At 40.6% G+C, this 20720-nt stretch overlaps 1 protein-coding gene across 2 annotated transcripts in view; it reads left to right on the top strand.

Moving 5' to 3' along the window:
- TMOD2 (tropomodulin 2) overlaps positions 1-20251 on the top strand; it is a 33557-nt gene extending 13306 nt beyond the window's left edge. For both annotated transcript variants that reach the window (XM_032700336.1, XM_032700334.1), the window contains exons 4-10: positions 9613-9735; positions 10260-10346; positions 13001-13131; positions 13759-13866; positions 14142-14285; positions 14611-14755; positions 16789-20251. In XM_032700336.1, coding sequence (XP_032556227.1) covers positions 9613-9735; positions 10260-10346; positions 13001-13131; positions 13759-13866; positions 14142-14285; positions 14611-14755; positions 16789-16823 — 773 coding nt within the window. In that variant the 3' untranslated portion in view covers positions 16824-20251. The remainder of the gene's footprint in view (positions 1-9612; positions 9736-10259; positions 10347-13000; positions 13132-13758; positions 13867-14141; positions 14286-14610; positions 14756-16788) is intronic.
- Positions 20252-20720: the final 469 nt, after the last annotated feature.

The raw sequence follows: 20720 nt of genomic DNA, 5'->3' as shown, positions 1-20720 counted from the left end.
CAGATATTTCAAGAAAGTCAAGGGCAGCATTTTTTACTTTATGTACCATTACCAAAGATGTAAAATGTTATTTACATAACATTTTATGGACCAGGAGTGGGCCAGGAGTTGTTACTGTCATTACATTGTGTTCTCAGTCTTTGAAACAATGGTTTTAGACAACTGAGATATTTTTCAGCTAGATCTGATGTTATTTTACCATGCAGCATATTCTCTAAGCTACTTTTTTCTCCATCACAGTGTCTGTGTTCTGCTCTTCACAGAGCTGATTCTGGGCCCACTGAATGCAGTGACACTGCAGAGATCCTGCCAGTAGCAGGAATGGTCAAGCACATCCTATGCAGAAAGGGAAGTGGTTTATTGTAGTAGGGATTTATTATCAATTGTTTCCAGTCTCCTACACACCACTGTGTCAAGGCAGTACAACTCACCACTTGCAGGTCTCTGCAAATACACAAAAACCAGGGGTGTGTGGAATTAAATATACTCATAGAACTGGCACTTGATCTCTACAAAACAAGTCCCTGTATTGTCCCTGACAGTGTTACTGTGTGTACTGGCCTATTTATTCCATTTCAATTTTCTTTTGAGGAAGCTGAAGCAGTATTATTCCTACATTTGCTTCTAGGTGCCCTTAAGGTGCTTATTAGTGCAACTTATTAATTCCTGGTGTCTCTGGTGTGGAAATTTTGCTTTGCAAACACAACCAACCACACATTTCACTTTTCCCTCAGCACAGAGTGAATGCAGCTCTGCTAGCATTCTAAACTATTCTTAATTTGGCTTTTGATTCACTGTGTTCATTTACTTCAAAAATTACACTTGAATTATCACAGTTATGAGGTTATGACAGAATTTTAGGCTAAAGGAATTCTTTCCCTAATTTCTTCTGTTCCTGGTACAATGTAAATTTCTGACAAAATCCTCAGAATTGTCTTTAGCAGATTAAGCCAAGTGAGTGTTCTGTGATTTCTAAAGTAATTTTACAATTATAATCTAAACACAAACAATTATACTACATTTCCTTTGAAGTCAAAGGCCAAATGCCATGAAAATACCCTTTGTAAGTTAGAAATAACTGAATTAATCTGAGATCTGATGAGGTCCCCTACCTTGACAATTGAGAACTGATGGACTGCACAGTGTCATTTTCTTGCTGCTTTAAGGGAAGTAACTGACTTTGAGAAAAAAGCTGCTTATTTTGAACTTGGCATATCCTGTATTGGTATTTGAGTTTATCCCCTGCTGCCCCTGGCTTGCTTGGCAGGAGATGTCCTACAGGAACCCCACCAGACTTCCAGCACTTGCACTTCACGCCCTCCTTTTTTTGTTCTCCTTTCCCCTTGCTCTGCACTGCAAAGACTTCATGCAGAATCTGAGCCTTATAAAGCATATAACTGAAAACTCCATCTGCCAAATGTACTGAAATCTTCCCATGGATTGTATGATGATCCTGCTAATTGGTTTAATCTGGTGAAATGTGATGAATGTTCCACAAAGTCCATGTGTGGCTGTGTCTGGATCTTAGAATCCATGCTTTTAACTGCAGTGTTACTTATTTTGACACTCTCAATTGAAAAAAAAATAACAACAGAATGGCTGTATTAAAATATTAATTACTTGATTTACATTTATAAGGAGATATTTTCTATGAGAGGAAACAAAGCAGTCCTGCAAAGATGTTTTCAAGATATGATACTACATGCTAGATGGAAAGTCACTATAATTAGAAAATAGTTAGTATTCTTCCAAAGCTCAGTAATTAGTTCAGGATAAATAATTTAAATTTCTGAAATATATTCTCAAAAGAATCTAAAGAAGGATCTCTCCTGAGGAAAATCTTGTTCCTCACCTTCTGGTCTCTGAGGTATATTTACAGATTGGTAAATATTTATATGATTATATTATATAGATGCCTGTTAAATGCTTTATTTATACTGTAGAAGCATTGTAATGGAGCCATACTGTAGATAGCCCCAAATTAATTTGATACTATTTCTGCAGTTAAAAATTAAATTCTCAAGCAGCTCAAAAATGCATCCAGTTGTGTATGATTAGAAATGGGAGGTGTTGTGTACCATTGGGACTATTTACCAGCTGAGCATACTTGTGTGTCAGTAGGATGAGAATATGCCAAGTGTTGTTTCAGCTTTTGTCAGTGTTTTGTACCATGATGTTTGTCTGGGAAATCATTTATTTTTTCAAATTACGAAACTGGGATGCTTCTGTTTAGTGACATTTCTACCAGTTCCTACAGTTATCATGCAAAGTTGAAACTGTCTTGAAAATCCATTGATGAGCAGAAAAGAAGGTGGCATTTAAAATGTCCTCCTTCCAGAATAGTCTGTGATACATCATTATTTTTTATCTACTGTGTCTATCTCTAATTTTTTCTCTGTTGCTGTTAATGTTTTATTAGAGAGTTCTTGACCAAAAAGCAATTCCAAGCAGCTGCTGAAGGACAAAATTCAGTTGCCTGTGTTGGTCTCTATATGGTGAACAACAATAAGGTTTTGATTGTCCTAGAAAACAAGCCAAAACAAATTCCAGAGCTGACAGGGATATCCAGAGTGGTTAAAACACAGGAAGTGTTAAATATGAGCCCAAGATGGAGGGGCTGATTATGCAGGGAATTGCCTTGTTTTTGATTGTAATTGTGGTTTCAAGAGGTTGGAAATATTTGGCAAAAACAATCGAACGTATGGCATGCATTAGGGTTTTGGCCCTCTGCCACATTGCAGCTGGGTATCGTACTTCATTAATTACTGTACAGAAAGGCTTTAAGCTTGTATGGGATAATTCTCAAATTTCAATGGAAACCCAAGTTTTGCCTGAACCAGGGCCAGAACGGTCACAGGCACACCCGAACTGGCCATCGAGAAATGTTTTCAGGCTGCTTTACCCCACATCCTCCCCAACACAAGTCTGGGCTGGGGACTTCATCTGAGTGTCCCCACAGTGAGTGTTTGCTCCCACTGTGGTATGAAATGATCTGGTGGCTTTCAGGAACTGTTGTGCAACACAGCTGTTTGTTATTAGTGAGCAGTGGCAGTACAGGGAGTTAGGGCTGATAACTGGGGCCATAGCGATGGGCAGCTTGAGAGTGTTTATTTGGTGTATTTCTGGATTAGCTCCTACTTAGGATAGATATCCTAGAAATCCCTACATAGAACCTGATGATCTACAGAAGTTATTTAGGCTGACCCACTGCACTTAACACATACTGGATCAGCTGGTTGTCAGACTTCCATCACTTCCATCTCTGTATCATTATCAAGTTCATGAATGGTCCAGGAATAAAAAGAAAAGGTGGAGAAAGTAAGAGGCAGTGCAGGCACAAAATATTCAAGAGCACAGTCAGCACAACATGTTTTCTCTCATGGAATGCAGTGTGTACATCTGACCTCAGTTAAGAGCTGAGTACTACTGTAATACAAACATCAACTGGGAACAACATCTCAGTTTCTGTTTTGTTGCAGGGGTTCTCTTAACTACATGGTATTAATGAAACATAATTAAAAAAAGTTCCTCAGTTGTGAAATATCATGAGATGTGAAAGGTTGCTATCAGGATTGCTGTTTCAACCCTTCACTACTGTCCCTGTTTTCTTCAAGGTCTTCTGCTCCCTGCCAAACCATTGCATTTTGGATCTGATCCAGTTCTCATCAAAGTCATGGAAAAACTCCAGTGGATTGGGCTATTATTATTTGTGACTGGAAAGGGAAGTGGAACATGCTTGTATGTGATTAAATACTAACATTTTCAGCCAACTGATAATAGGGAAAAGGAAGAAAATAAGGATCATTAAACCAGAGAACTTTTGGCCAAACCCCTGTTTTCAGAGACCATCTATCTTGCATGTGGTGCTGTGCCAAGCAGAGTATCAATATACAGCATTAGTAATAATACATTTTCAGGTTAGAGTATTAGAGTAGATGCTAATGAGCTGCAATTCCAGTGTCTCTAACAGACTTTTTTCAAAGGTTAGGGTTTAGTGTAGAGACACGGTATCTTTCTTGAATTGCCAAGGCAGTGTTTTCACCCCCAAAGCTGAAAGGGTTTGCTTAAATTTTTGCCACCTTCTTCCTGTTCTTTAGGGCTTACATTTAGAGCTGATCTTTGTCTCTTAAGGCACTGAAAGTGTTGTAGTTGCTGACAGTAATGCCTCTAGCCAGTGCCTTTCACTGCTTGCTTTTGTAAGACCCTGTTTTAGTTGCTCATGACTTTGCCAGACTTGCACAGTTCACACTGAAATTTCCCATGCTGAGAGGCTGCCTCGAGTTGAATTTTTGGAAAGTGTCAGCAAAAAGGACTTAGCTGTTTCCAAGAACAAGATTAGGAGAAAACACATTGTTTTATCCATCTAGAGTAAATTTTTCCAGCTGGTTTTTTGTGACCTGCAGTGTCTCCATGCTTTGAAGAGGGGACTTGAAATACGTGCCCTTGGGAATCCCCAGGGAAAGACACTCAAGTTTGGCATCTTCAAAATGTTGTGCTTTCTTGTACATCCAGTTTGTTATGGTGTTCTCCAAATAGTCCCCCTGCAGTGTGTTAGTCATGTCCTCAGAGCTGTGCAGACAGCACATGTGACAGCCCAGCAGTGCCCAGGGAGGCCTGGTGTGGCTGGTCAGGGGGCGCTGGGCTGTGCAGGATGTTCTTCCAAATCTGAGAGGCCACTGTCACCCCAGGACCAAGGGCAGGGAGACTCCCTCCTGCTCTGACAGTGCTCTCCTCACTTGGTAAAGGAGAAAAAGAGAATAAACAGCCAGCAGAGAGGCTGGTGCAGAGAGGTGGAAGAGCCTTTTGAGGAGCTGTATAAATATTTCAGGATGGAGGACTTGATGTGGCAGCTCAAGGGAAAGGAGCTGTAGGAGAGAGCAATGATAAGGGAGAGAGGGCAGAGGGAAAGGAGGTGGTGGGAAGGGTCAGGATTCAGAGATGTGTAAAACCAGGAGACACAAAGGATGGGGAAGGCACAGGGGGCAATGAGGTAAGGAAAAAGCGGAAGAATATGTGGGATGGGAGAAAAGAGACCAGAGAGGAACATAATCATTGTGTGGAATGTGGCTCTGCCCAAGTTTCAAGGCTTTTTGGTGTCCAGGAGAACCTGAAGCACAGTGGCACAGTTTGACTCTCTTCCTCCTCTGCCACCATTCCCCATGAGACCTAAGAGCTTTCTGCTCTGTTGGTGACATGGGAAATCCAGGTGGTGATCCAGAGGACTGCTGTAGGACTGCATACAAGCTGTTGTGATAATACATGTGAGGCTCTGATGAAATTCTGGGCTTCCTTTGGTTGTAAAAAATATAGCTTGGCTTTTGTTTATTTTTATTTTAGAAAGCATATTCCTCAGGAGAATTCTTTAAAAGGTACTGCTACTGTGGCAGAATCACAGCATGCTGATCAAAGTCAAAGATGCTGGTGCAATTTAGCTTCCTTTTTTGTGTTTATGCACAACAGATTTAATAACTTTGGAAAGCTTATCTTTGCAACCTTCCTATTCCATTATCATAATTTTTAAGGCATAGAATGTGCTGACACTAATCTAAGAGTAACAGAACAGCAACAATTACAATACTGCATTTTTATTACTACTAATTTTCAGCTTCACTCTTATTTGAACTTGGCCTGTTTTCTTCTTCACTATGTAAGTTTATTCTTGATAAGAATTAATTTAGCTCCATTTTCATAGATTATTTGTAGGGAAAAGTTTAAGTAAGCCTCAACAGAAAATAATAGTGCAAAATGGAAAAAGTGAATCAGATTTATGCAAGGCAGATTTCCAAGATTACTGAATTTCACTTCCAAGGTCAGTGTAGCATTCTGTAATTGAGAATAAACAGGCACTCACTGCAGTCAGTGATTCATTGAGAAGTAATAAGTGGAACCAGATACTTTCTTGAAAGTACAGTAATCTGAACTGCAGTTTATAGGAAAAGAAAGTACATAATTGTTTTACAATTCTAGCAGAAAATGTGTTTGTATTATAAAATTAAGTAAGTATCCTTAGAAAAATTGATGTTAAATAAAAGGGCATTTTTTACAGCTCATACAAGTGGGCTTATTTCCCATTGCTCTGTTCTTTATCAAGTTTTGGCTTGTACAAGGTGGGAATAGATACTAAGTATTTATACTAAATAAAAATGGTGGCAATTTATATTTATTCATATAAGTCTAATGACAAAAGAAAAAAGGAATAGAGGAGGCATACTAAAAATGATGTTCCAAATGCTGTAAACTATAAATGAATGTGAAGTCCTCAAAACATTTTTTAGACTGGACTGGCTAGTAAAATCCTACCAACTGCACTATTGAGATTCCTTTTTTTCCCCTCCTTATGTAACAATAAACAAAAAAAACTTCAAGAAAATACACTTGAAGTAATTCCCTGCTCAGTTAATAGACCTTCCTATAGATGTGCATGTGTGGTTATGTAGATAACTATTACTGAATGAAGAGATGGAGTTAGGGATACATATAATTTCCTTGCCTTACCTTGACATTGCTTCAATGGGGGCATTTGCACAATGCAGGAAATCAGACATTGCTGAACCAAGTGGCAAAATTACATCTGTGGTTTCATGATTGTACCCAGTGTATTTCCTTTTTTATAGAGAGTTTGTTTTCCTTTTGCCTTCCTCCACATTTCTATGTGTCTCTGTATTCCTTTTCACTGAATCCTTCTTCCCTCTGGTTTTCAATGGATTTTTTTTTCCATTTAACCTCTTTTGAGTGAAACATGAACGGTATCATATTTCAGTTTCAATGGAGGTTTTGCAGTGTGTGAAAAGGAATAGGTCTGTTGTTAAAGTGAGCCAGGACAAATCTCTGCTCACTGCACCCACAGTCAGAAAGTCCCTGGGTTATAATAAGCTACCTCAGTTGTCACCCAGGTCACCCCAGACACTTATCCCAGTTTGACAGAAAGAAGGGGAGAGTTGCATTGATGTTTGCTTAAAATTTCATGTTGAAAGAAAGCACTTTGGATTCCACACATTTTGGGTTTCTATGCAAAAAAAAAAAAAGTATTTTAATACTTAGTATTGTTTTACCGGAATTGAACTTTGTTTTTCTGTTAAAGAATATATTATTTTTGTACATAAGTGTGGTTATATTTGTGTAGTTAACACCAGTGTAACTCCAGTTATGTATAAACAGAATTTTTGTCACTGTGTTTTTCATTGGTAGTAAGTTAAACTATTACTATTAAGACTTAGCACAGAACATTAGCATATTCTGGGGGCAAAATGTAACACAGCCAACATTAATTATGTCACACAGAACACTAAAATACAGTGTGGCTATAAAGAGCACCAAGAGCAGCAGCCTTTCTTCATAAATCTCATTTTAAAATAATAAAACCTTGCTATTCTTCCAAGGCTTCTTCCAAATAATAAATTTTAAGTTGGACCATTGAAACGAGGAGGCCACAATCCATATTTTATTTTGCAAGTGAATTCCACGATGGCAATGGATAATGAATTTACAGTGTATGGATGTGGGACTAGAAGAGACCTCCTGCATCTTTAAACTCTGTCCTTAAAAAATTAAGGAAAACTGGTTGACAGCCGTGTATAAACACGGACACGTGGTTTTGCAGCTGGTGGACAGGTAATAAATTCCTAATAACGTGCTAAATGCACAAGTTTTTCTAACCTCCATCTGCTGTGCTGCAGCATCTCTTCACAGTGGAATGTTCTTATCTAGATAGCAGTAAAAAGAATATTTTTAAAGCACCACTGCATGCCAGCAAGGCCCACATATATTAAAGATATATATTACCATCTTTGACATGACCTTGCCCCTTTAAATATTTCATATAACCAATAATAGAATTTTTTCTCTAAAACATTTGCCAGGAATGCTTTAAATGAAACTATCATTGGGAATCATACACACATTTAAAAAGAAAGGTTTGGGCTGTCATCCAAGAATTACATATGCCTGAAACAAATGTTTAAAATTCTATTCCTATATATGTGAACTGTACAGAAAAAGTATGAGCCTGTACTGGTTTCCATTACCCCTTGATTTCTTGCTGTGCAAAATACTTGGCCTTCACACATCCAAAGTCTATAGAGAAAGACCAACTACACTACATGTTGTGTCCAGTTTACACCAGACTCAAGGTCCTGTGTCCCCTTCACAATGTTCTGTGTGAAAGTACAAGACTTCCATCAGTATTTGTTAAAAGTGTGGCTGGGTTGGGTCTGTGAAGAATCACTTACTGCCTGGTGGAGAGGTTTTGTGCAAGCTGTCACTTTGGAGATAGTTGTTATCAATCAGTAGGATTCCCTCAAAATCTCAACCAACCTACTGATTGCTTGAAACTCGTGTGGAACCACCAGTGTTCTGAAAGGAAAACACTTTATAGGCAGTACTCCTTACTGTTGATTGTTTACTTGGAGAGTCTGATTGATTTTGGTCTTCTAGCTTTTGTTTTTCCTTACATCAAGCTGGCGTCAAGTGCAGTCTTGGTCAGTGGTGTCTGAAAGCTCCCATCCAACACTTCAGATTAGGTGATAATACAGAGAGAGTCTGAAATCTTAGCACCTGTGCTGCTATTAAAGCTGGAGAGCACAACTAATCTACCTTTGCAGAGTATTTCTCACCCCAGATTTCCACTTGACTTCTGTTTGATATGTCTGGGATGGCTGTCCTTGATTCCTGTCATCCAAGGCATGGTGAAAGTTAAAATGATTCTTACCTTTGGCCCACAAAGGCTTTTATCTTCTTGTAGCCTTTTCTTAAAAAAATTACTTAAAATATTGCATGAAAAATATATCATGATGCTATTTTGTCTTTCTACATAACCTTCTGTCCAGTTTTGTACTCTGAAATTATTTAGCCTTAGTAAAAATGTCTCTAAGGTAAATAATTTGAATACTGCATCAGTAAACCTTGCCAGAGTTTCAGAAATTTCCATTAAAATTTTTTGTGAGCTTACTCAGTGCCCTCAGTCGTGGAAGTTGACAGTACAGAAATGGCTGTAGACAAACTTGTATGAAAGAGATAAGTGAATTGGTTTACTACTACATGTTGAGTCTTTCTTGGGCAACATGTTGTTCACTTCAGACTTTTCAGACCTGCACAGATGATCAGAATAAGGCTATTTATGTGAATGATCATCAGGAGACACAGAGGGAAAATACTCTGGAGAGGCTGGAAATGAAACTGAGTTGCTGGAAGAGAACAGGTTTGCTGAGCTTTCAGGATCATATATGGAACTGAAAGGTTCTTGCAGGGGGATGGTTTTAACTCCTTCTAGTGCCTAATTTAAATATAAGGATAAAATTTCTGCATGCTTTTTATGTAGACTTGATTCTGCCTATTTAAGGGCACAGGACCTTCAGAAAAATCCCAGCTGTAACTGCTCCTGAGAGCAAATTCCCTAAAATAACAATCACCAACACAGAGCAGAAGTCTGCACCTTTTATTTTTAGACTTATTGAGATCCTAGTGGAGGATAGCATCAAGTAAGAAAGAGAAAAACATGCACTTGATAATATTTTCAAGCAGTTCCACTGTCACAGACCTATTCCCATCCCTGCCAGGAGGCAGAGGAGTTGTTCCAATAATTCATTACTAACTCTGGCTCTTTTCTTCTCTCAGGAAAAATATTTATCCCTAAAGAAAAGCCCGTAGAAACCCGTACGGAAGAGAAAGTGACCCTGGATCCAGAACTAGAAGAGGCCCTGGCCAGTGCTTCAGATACTGAGCTCTATGACCTTGCAGGTGAGACAATACATAGATATGATCCTCTCACACCTCCAGTTCCTCTCTGCCCAGACCTGCCACCAGGAGTGTCTCACGATCACCTCTCAAGTCCCTGCTGTTCCTGAATATTAGGGAAGAAAAATGATTAGGAGTGTAGCCCTGAAACAAGTTACCCAGTGAGATTGTGAGATTTCCATCCCTGGATGTTTTCAGGATCCAGCCAGACAAAGCCATGGCTGACCTCATTAATGTTGGCAACACTCCTGCCTGAGGGGGAGGCTGGACAAGATGACCCACAGTGGTTCCTTCCAGCTGGCGTTTCTTGAAGTGCATTGTACATTGACTCAGTTGTTCAAAAATCTATATTGAGAATGTCTGCATCGCCAGAGTTTGAACCCCTAAAGACTCTCCCTACAAGCAGGCATGACTCAATATTTTATAAAGGGGGTTTTGTTTGGGGAACTAAACTACAGATATTTTTCTGAAGTCCGTGTTTCTGCCATTAACATTTGTGTCCTGCGTCTGGTATTTAAACATTTCAGCTGTTCTTGGAGTGCACAACATGGTCAACAACCCAAAATTTAATGAAGCAGGAGCCCGCAGTAAAGATGGAAAAGGAACCGTGAGAAGTAAGCCAGCAGATTTTCTCTTGTGGGCTGCATGTCATCTTTAGGGACTTCTACACCTATGAGCTTGGTCAGTTGGTCTAATTTAGTGTAATATAATCAGGCCTACCTAACCTTAATTGACCTAATTAATCATGAGAGGTAACTTTTTAAAAGTAAATACAATCTTAAAGTAAATTATCATGACAACAGTAATATACAAATAGATCATTCCTAAGGAGCTTTGTTTTCCTAGAGAGCAGTATCTAGCTCTGCAGAGGTGCTTGAAAGGATGAGAGTATTTAGGAGGCCAAGACATATATATTTCCATTCCACTTCAGTTCGGGCAGCAGGCAGAAAACAGAGGGAGCTGCAGCTAAGAGTTGGCCACAGCTCAGGCCAGGCCATCTTGCCACGAGTACCTACATTGACACAACTGAAAAATGACTTGTAACCACTGGGCTCAAATGCATCAGAGTCCCTGGCAGAGTCACATCTGTGACCGGGGTCACCTCAAGCTGCATTCACAGGGAGGCAAAGACTGCATGGATGAGCTCCTGCCTCGAGTGCTCTCTCTGATCTCCCACCTCCACCTTAGCCCTGTGGCTGTGGATTTAAACGGTGCCTGTTCTGAGGCTCCTCAGGTACATGGGAACCATAATCATCCAGGAAATCCCCCAGCAGAGACAGCTTCAGTTACTAAAAACAAATCCAGAAATGTTTGCACTAAATAAACAGACCTGTGGTGAACCAGATCTTAGCTCAACAACCCCACAGGAGGCTGGATGGGGGGAGAAATGGGTGCGTCTGAATTCCACGTTTTTCTTGAGAGCTGCCCAACCTTGATCCAGAACTTGTCACCTCTGAGCTCTGGGATATCAAATGGGCTAAACTTTGCTTTTTAACACAAAATTGTGGAATGTCCTTTTTTAGGGAAACAGTACAAAAAAAATGCTTACTTTTTCTAAGGCCGTGAGAACAGCAGCTATCTTTACCAAGGACTTTCATTTCTATCTTTCATTACTAAAGGGGAGGTGGGAAAGTAGACAGGAGACTGTGTCACTTCATTTTTCTCAGGATTAGGCTGCTCTACAAGCCTCCCCAGTGGGGCCCTGTGTGAGCTGCCATCTATCTCATAGCAGGCAACTGCATGCATTACTAATCCTCATAGATTTCAGAATATTTTTGTTGTACTGAGTCAAAAAGTCAGCTATGTGAGTCAGCTAAACTATGCTCTAATCACAGACTCAAGAACCAGAAAACCACCGTCACATCACTGTATTCCTTGGTCCAAAAGCAACACCTTTCCTTAGCCAAGTGAAATGCTGCAGTAAAAGAGGGAGACATCTCAAAAGTTGCCCATCAATGTGGCAAAACAGCACCATGATTAAAGAAACAAGAAAAACTAGTGGGAAACAACAAGAAGTAGAAAATGAAAATTACTGCTAACTCTAGAATGAGTACACTGTGATGTCTAACCTGAGGACAGGGTGCTTGTCTCTTCCCAGCTCCCAGTTTGAAAGGGTGTTGCCACAAGTGCAAAAAATGCTTTGCTTTTTTTTGTTTCCTTTCTGTCCTTGCATGCAAGGTGAATTCTCTCTCTAAATTTTACCTGTAGTTTTCAATTCACTGCTCCCTAGGAAGGCTGAAGTGTTATTTGGGGATATGTGAAGTCTCTCAGGGGACTAGTAAAAATAAAGTTTGGTGTCAAAGGGAGCAGCTCAAGGATTCTGTATGACCATCTCCACTAAGAGTATGAGTTCTAAAAAAAGATGTGGGGTTTTTTTGGCCCGTGACATGGCATGAACTTTACCCATAGCACTGAACAGCAATGCATAGTACCCTGAGACTTGAAACGAGCCTTCAAAATCTCTCCCTGTCTGCAGCATAAAATACGAGGGTTTAAACATACTTGTGGTCAGCAACATATTCCTTTCTTGCCTCTGGTGGCTTGGGTGGTCAAGGTTTATAAATTAATCTCCATGACTACATGCGTGGGAATTAGAAATACTAATTGTGTTCTAAGCTATGATTTTTATGCATCTCTGGGAACATTTATAGCTCATAGCTTCCAGCATTAAATACCGGAGTTCTGTGAGCATGAACACTCAAAAGATTTCATAAATCTTGGTGCTGGCAGATGGACTTGCTTTTCATGCTTTGATAGTTTTATCATTTAGAAAGTGCAGATGTTGCAATTTTACAAGAGCTAATTGAATTTATAGTAAGGCTGATAGTATCAGCTGAGAGAAGGAAACTGAGGGGCCTCCTGACCATGTTGCTTCATGTTAGCACAGTCTATTCATAGGTGCAGGGATGTTTTCTTGCTAATGTCATGGGCAAGTTTTGAGCACACCTTTTGTTACAGATATTAGACAAAGAACAAAGCAGGCCTTGCAGTATATTACATCCTATACAATAGTCTTTAAAGCTGCTTTGGCTCAAATTAATTGTACAGGGACTTCTGTACATAAAGGAGGAATTTGCTCATGATGATACTGCCCAGCCTGTGACCACAGCCTCCAGTGACATGTTCTGGGGCCACAGAAGGTGCAATGGGCATGGCAGGGATAATGGGGCTAATGCTGCAGTAGAAACCTAAAAGGGAATTGAGAAGCCAGACTGTTGTTGATGGTGTCTGTTCCTCGGTCAACATTTCACAAGATCTTGTGTTGCAGATGTGGTGAAAGGTGAAAAGGTCAAGCCCATCTTTGAGGAACCACCTAATCCGACCAACGTGGAAGCAAGTTTACAAAGGATAAAAGCAAATGATCCTAGTCTCACAGAAATCAATCTCAACAACATAAAGGTAGATGCTGTGGTTTCATTTACGTCATCATAGGAGGATTTATTCAAATATTTCCAAAGCCCTTGCTTTTATCTTCAAATTTTGTCTCTCTTTACTGTTCAGAAAAAGCAGGACACCTAGTGAAGGGATGTGGAAAGAACTGTTGTAGAGGCTCCAAGGTCATCAATTCCTGATATTGAATTAAATGCCAATTAAAAGCCCAAGGGGTGACTCCCTTTGGCTGCCTTTCTTTAGCAGATTGTAAAGCAAGATATCTCATGGGCACTATTAATCATCACTGGCCAAATTCAATTAGCCCACACGTGCAAATCGAGGAGGAGCTGGCACGTGGAGACTGAATAACCAGCAGCAAAATAGGAAAGTAGCTCAGAGATGGTCATGTGCTTGTGTTGGCCTGACCCAGTTACAGGCAGCACTGACATCACAGCCCAGCACAGGCAACCATGAGGCTCCAGGGGCCACTGTGTGCAGAGGAGGCTTTGTGAATTGGAAATACTCTTAAAAGCATCAGGGATGTTTAAATTGCCTAGACTGTGGTTATTAGGCAATCAGTTTGATAATAATTAAAATCAGTGTCTAGCAATGTGACTGGCTTTTCTAATTACTGGATTTGTCTTCTTATTATAGAATATTCCTATTCCAACACTGAAAGAATTTGCAAAAGCTCTGGAAAGCAACACACATGTGAAGACATTCAGCCTTGCAGCTACTCGAAGCAATGACCCCGTAGCTATTGTAAGTTTAAACACTGTTTGGAAAAAAAAGAAAAAAACACAACAGATTTTGAGTAAGTCCATGTCTGCTTTAGGATGCATTCTTCATTTTCTCTTGCAGAGTTTCCCTGTGACTATGCAAAGTGGAAGTGTAATCTCTTCTGATCTACCTCTATGTTCTTCTAAGCATATTTATGTTTTATTTCTTGTTGGTACTAAGCTATGTTTTGCAAATTCCCCATTATTCCCTGAAACTCTCCAGATGTTATCTCATGCTCCTGCTTTTTGACCCCTCAGGCATTTGCAGATATGTTGAAAGTGAACAAAACACTGAAGAGTCTGAATGTAGAATCCAACTTCATCACTGGAACAGGGATTTTGGCACTGATTGAAGCACTGAAAAAGAATGAATCCCTAACAGAGATTAAAATTGACAACCAGGTAAAGAGAGACCACTGAGGAAGTCCACTTTTGTCTCACTTTTATATGAATTCCCTGAGGATTCTTCTAGGGGACTCTGGCAAAGTCAAGGCAGCCTCTGTGGCTCAGTTATTCTGCAGTTCATGTCCCATGCCTGTGCAACCAAACAGTGGAAAACTTCTAAATAAAAATAGCCAAAGCCAAATATAAAACCCAGAGGAAAATCTCCAGGGATGGGATTCTCTTTGTAGTTTGCAGCCCAGTGCTGAAATACAACCACTTTCTCTCTCACATGAAAACAAATATTTTCTTTTCTTTTGGGGGTATTTCACCACATTGCCAACAGAGGCAGCAGCTCGGGACAGCTGTAGAGATGGAGATTGCCAAGATGCTGGAGGAGAACTCAAGGATTCTCAAGTTTGGATACCAGTTCACAAAGCAAGGTCCAAGAACCAGGGTAGCAGCAGCTATCACTAAAAACAACGATCTGGGTAAGATGCTACTACATTTATTGATCATTTATTTATGTGAGCCAAGCCCTGACCTTCCCAGACACAACTTTTCCTGTCTGTACATAAGGTTGAATTTTGACTGTGCAACATTCAAGCTGCTCTGTGTGAGGGGGGAAGCACAGCCCCAGGGACTCCAGATAGGCAACAGCAAAGATCTTACTGTGATTAGGAGCCACTATTCTCCTTCTCCTGCTCCCTCAGGGAATGGGAGTTACTTCAGCCTTTTCCATGGAACATGCTGGATTTCCAGCTGCTCTATCATCTGTTCTGGCCCATAAGTGAAGCTGTTTGTTCAGTGGACACAGAAGTCCTGGCTTTGTTGCCCTGTCCATGACTGGCCAAGCCTACCCAGCCAAGGGAACAAAACAGACTGTCCTGCCTCTGTGACCAAGTACAGCCAAAGACAATAAAGCTTTGCAAGTTCTGCCTGAGCATGACACGCTCTGCCCTGTGTCCTCAGTACACAGAGTGAGGAGATGACAAGGCAGATGTAGTTTAGAGTAAGAAGGGGGGGAAAAAAGGAAAATACTAAACTACGTGTTTTTAATCAATTCTACTTCAAGCTGGGATGTCAAACCATGATGCCTTTGCAGGCTTCAGCTTGGGTTTCTCTTTGTGAGAACTATGATAACAGCTGAGCTAAAACCTATTTCTTTCACACATACTTTTGAGGTTTTGCAGTTTTAATTTTTAGGAGTACCTAAGCATTCCAATTACATACTACTGGTCTTGAAACTCTTTAGTGAGTGCTATTAGAAACATCCCACCTAAAAAGAGAGAAAGACCCTTTTTTCCCACTATTTTACCAGTTGCCATTAGACTTATGTCCTAATCTTCATTTTCCTGTGTTTGTATTGTATGGCTTTGTTCAAGATTCTGTAGGACAGCATTCCTTAAAGGATTCAATAAAATAAAATAGATGAAGCAACAAAACACTGAAAGCAGACACTGATGTTACACTGAAGGCTTTGGAATAATGCAGTCTGTTTGCCAAGAAAGCACTATGAAATAAAACTCCTGATAGTAAAGTAATGGGGACTTTTGTAGTAATATGTTGTTGTTATTGACTTTCCGTAGTGGAGATTCATCCAATTTTCCTGCTTTGTTCTGTACTTCAGCCATTTGATATCAGAAACAGGACAGGACAGTTTGACCTGACACTAAATTTTGTACCACACAAACAGGAGAACCTCACTCATCTTATCTGGCCAAGTCAGAAAACACTCAGTGCATTTTATTAGAGTACGGAGTAGCAAATACTGCCCAATAGACCTGCTTCCCACTCTGATTTGCTAAATGGCAACTTCAGCCTATGTGGTTTCCAGTGAAACTCCATAGTAAATTAACTAACTTACTCCCAGATCATTGATGCAATCAGATCATGTGAAATTTAAATAGATAATTTAAGGTCCAATATGATATTTTCCCTGTTGCCAATATTCGCTGATACCAGTACTTAAGAGTACTTCAGATTATTTTCTAAAAGGATATGATTATTGCTTACCTATAGTACACACTGTGCAATTACAAAAGTTATTAATTTTTGATGCCTAAAGCTTAAATAATCCAGAGTGCTACCATGCAGACTAGAGCAGACCAGTATCAATTTATCTTGGAACACAGTGCTCTTTAAGAGAACAATAAAACTTAAAAAAAATCCAAGTGAATCCATTGGAAGGAAGCACTGGAAACGGTGATTTCTTCATAATCTAAAATGATCACAATCTGATTTTTTAGCTCAGAATCTGATTTTTATAGAAAATGTATTGATATGAACACTTGGTGAAACTCTACAGTCTTGTGATATAGATAATGCAACTTAGGTACAATTGTTTTGTTGGGCATTAAGATCTATTAATTATGGTATTTATGGACATAATCCTGCTGAGTATTTCTTAGAAGCTCCTTCCTTCTTGTCCATGTTACTGGGAAGGGAGTGTGTCTGGGAGGGAAGTCCTTAGACTCTCAGGAAGGCAATAATGGTTGGTTTTTTTCTTGTTTTCCTGGTCCAGTTCGTAAAAAGCGTGTGGAAGGAGAGCGGCAGTAGCCACGTCGTGGAGGATACAAGCCAAGAGTGGAGGCCACCACCAACTGCAGTCTCAGAGTGCTCACTGGTCCGAAGGGAAGGCACTGGAAAACCATTACTGTGGGAGTTGCTCATTTCTGTTGATGTCTCCTTCTAACCTTGAAAACAGAGCCTGTTCATTTTCAATTTTCACGGTTAATTTAATTCTTATGAGAAAGGTTCATAGGTGGTTTGATTTTAATGAAAACAAAATGGTTTGCAATATCTGAAGCCAATATGCAGCATCTTAACTGTGTTGTTCAGCATAACATATAGTGACTCTGACCCTTATTTTAGACACTTTTTGATATGTTAAAATATGACCTTGTGTATGGATAAGGGATTCTCTGCCGAAAATAGAAATTTTAGGGCCAAGTTCTGCAATGCCTTATGTTTGTGAATAATCCTGACTTATGTGTATAGTCCTGCTGAACTGAATCCTGCCATGAGCTGCTCCCAGGAGTAGAACTAGTAATGCCAGTACAGGTTTGCAGGTTCACACCCTTGATCCTCCTCCTGCAGTGGGATCTGGGCAGCTGGAACCACACTGGAACAGCACCCATCTCCCTTGTTGGGTCTCCACCCGTCCAGCTCCAAGTGCAGGATCACGCCTAGACGTACAAGCTTTGTCAAAGCGTACTTGTTTACATGAGCTTAGGTTAGGTGGGTCATTTTGCAACGTTACTCTGATGTTTTTTATCCTTACTCCACATTGTAAAGTAATATCAGTGCTGCCAATTGAATGTTTTGAGTTTTTTTCTAGGCCAACGAGTTTTTGTTTGCTACTAGAATGCACAGTTTACAGCTAATCTTAACCTAAACAAGTATTCTGAGCAATATTTGTTTTGCTTTGAGCCATGAGTTTGACTTTTTTTAGTTCTGGTATTTATGTACATTTGTTAGTATTATAGAACTGTTCTCAGGACCTTTTAGATAAAAATTAATTAAATATTTAATCCAGGAGAGCCACTGTGCTACCAGGAAAAAGCATTAAAGGGGTAGTTTTGACAGCTACATTTATAGGCTGCAGTTGAGGTTTGTCCCTATATCACAAGGCACAAGGGTTTTTGTGTCAGTGCTTATCTGAATAAGGGCAGATTTAAGCATATGCACAAATGCTTTGCTAAATCAGGGCCTTAACTCAGATGCTGGACATAATCCTAACCCAGTGGATAACACTCATGAAGCAGCAGCTAACCCAATGCTCAACAGCGTTGAAATTTTAGTGAGAATTCAGTCTGGTGTTTCATTTTGTGTATTTTACAGTCTAAAACTATTCTCTGCCACTGTTTTATCACTGCCAACAGTTGACTGACAGCCAGAGGTTCATTTTGGTTACGTGTGTGCATGCTGTAAGAGCTAAGGGACACTCAGTTCAGGTGTGTCACACATACCAAGACTTCCAGAAAGGGGCAGAAATGCACCTGGGGCTGGTGCCATTACCTGGGACACACGGGCCTCTCCTCTGAGAGCAGGGATGAAGCACTGTTTCCTTGGGACAATGCTGGAGGTCACAGTCGCTGCAGCTTCTCCTGACCCAGGGGGAAGAGCTGTGAGACACTGTGCAGCTGGGCATCCAGGGATTAGAAACCTGGGGAGCCCAGGAGCAGTTGGTAAATGTTTGACACACTTCTCTGAGTGATGTTTTCATGACCAGAGCTGGGGTGCAAGCTAACAGGATGAACCCTCTCTCTGTGCCTTTTATAATGGAAATGAGTAGGCCCAAGGCAACACTCTTTCTGTTGGATACTGGGGTTCAAAGTAAATAACACTGATGTAAATCCTACTTAAAATAGTTTGCTAAAGTGGTCTGCTGACCTGGGATGTAAAGTGCAGTAGCCACAGTTTACTTCCCTGAGAGCTCCCAGTCTCTACAATTTCCTCCACTGCTTCACTTCCTCAGAATAAACTGAAACCTTTTCTTTGCAAGTAGAAAACGTAACACACGGGGGAGTCATGCTGAGATTTTCCCTGGATCCATGCAGGATTGGCTGTGAAAAAAATTGATATCCCATTAAAAAAAAAATTACAAGTTCTGTAATACAGTAATAACTCTGCATGAGTTTCAGTAAAGTCCTTAATACCCATTTGGCTTACCAGGGGAATACTGGGCTTTTGCAGCATCAAGTTTGATGGGTAGGAAGAATCCTTATCCACAAAACCTAAAGATTATGTTACTGACAAACTTCAGTGATAGGAATCATACTGCTCCTAATTTCTTCTTCTTTTCCTTTGATCCAACCAGGGGAATCCCAACTATCAATCACGTTTTTGAAGATTTCTTTTTAATGGTAACTTTTTTTTAAGGGTGGTACATGTTTAAGGGAAACAAGTGCAATCCATTTCTAGTCTTCATTGCCATTTAAAGTGTTGGTATTTGCATGCAGCAGTTTTGCAAAGGTGGATTGGTCTGACTGCTTCATGGTGTCTGCAGCATGTCACCTTGTATGGCTTTGCCCAGAGCCACACGAGTGGTCACAGAGCCAGGTGGCTCCATCCACGTCAGCTACAGTTTTCCATCATGGACCAAGGCACCTGGCTGGGGAAAGCCCTGCAGGCTCTCCATCCCTTCACGATGTTTCCTCTGAAGGGAGGATTCCTCAGGCACTCTGAGAGGATCATCTCAACCAGCAGCCCCACCACGTGCTCGCAGACAGGGCCTGGAGCTGTGCACGCCATGGCAGAGGACCTGGGAGGTCAGGCTCCTTCCAGCCTGCATGAAGAGCACTCCTAATCCCTGGCCATTTTCTCCAGGCAGCTGCTGCCAGCCCCTGCCAGGGGCCTCAGTGACCAGGGACATCTTTGTCCTGCCTCTTCTGTGTGCCCCACACAAGGGCTCGGTTGTCATCGGCCTTGAGCATCACCGGTCAAACATTGCAACAATATAAAGATCTGTTCAATGCAACAACAGCACATGATGGTGATGCTTGAAGGCAGATTTTCATACTAATATAGGATTATTTAGCTGGTTAAAAATCTCTGCAACTAACATGAAAGGGGGCAGGATGTAATTAGTTATTTCCTATCCTACTTTCAGGCAACATCTGGCATTGTCAATGCTGAATGGGGAACAGGGACAGAAGAGCCCTTTTATCTTAAGCAAACATTCAGGAGTAACTTTGACTATTTTTGCACATTGCTTCTCGTGTTGACTGCTTCAGTTTGGTTTGTATTTTTTATACAGTTTTTTCATGGAAAAGCTCAACTTTGTGCGTGTCCTAACATACATGTGAAGTGTAGTGTGCACTGAGGACTGTATGTGAACATGTATAGATGAAGATGTTATCTGGAACAAAAGCAATTGCATGCGCACAGTGTGGTGCATATTACTCAAGAGGAAGAGAATTATCACGCTATGTAACAGTGACTCCCCAGCATCGTGGTTTTTCTAAATAAATCTTCATAAAGGATTTGGCTTTTGCAATTTCTCATAGGTCTGTGCCTTGAATCAAGCCTCCCTTGATGCTGTGACATCAGACTAAGCAGCTTTCTCCACTGTGGCTCTTGCAGCTTTCACTCATCTGGATTACCTGCTAGGTTTCACCTTCTCTTCCCCCCACATTACATGCTGGAGCTTTGTGAACAATGACTGTGTGCTCAGAACCAGGACTGGGAGCAGAGAAACCTGGATGCTCCTCACAGGTTTAACAGAAGCTCCCAGGTTTACAAATGTCAGTCTATGGGGCCTGGTGAGATGCTTCCCAGAGTCCTGAGGAATTGGCTGATGTAGTTGCCAAGCCACTCTCCATGATATTTGAAAAGTCACAGCCATCAGGTGAAATCCCTGGTGAATCAAAAAAGGGAAACTTACTTTTAAAAAAGGCTAGAAAGGAGGACCCTGGGAACTACTGACCTGTCAGCCTCACCTCAGTGCCCAGG

The sequence above is a fragment of the Chiroxiphia lanceolata genome, chromosome 12 (assembly GCF_009829145.1).
Source record: "Chiroxiphia lanceolata isolate bChiLan1 chromosome 12, bChiLan1.pri, whole genome shotgun sequence".
Taxonomy (NCBI): Eukaryota; Metazoa; Chordata; class Aves; order Passeriformes; family Pipridae; genus Chiroxiphia; species Chiroxiphia lanceolata.
The sequence above is the reverse complement of the archived record's forward strand: the minus strand, read 5'-3'. Positions and strand labels throughout refer to the sequence as shown.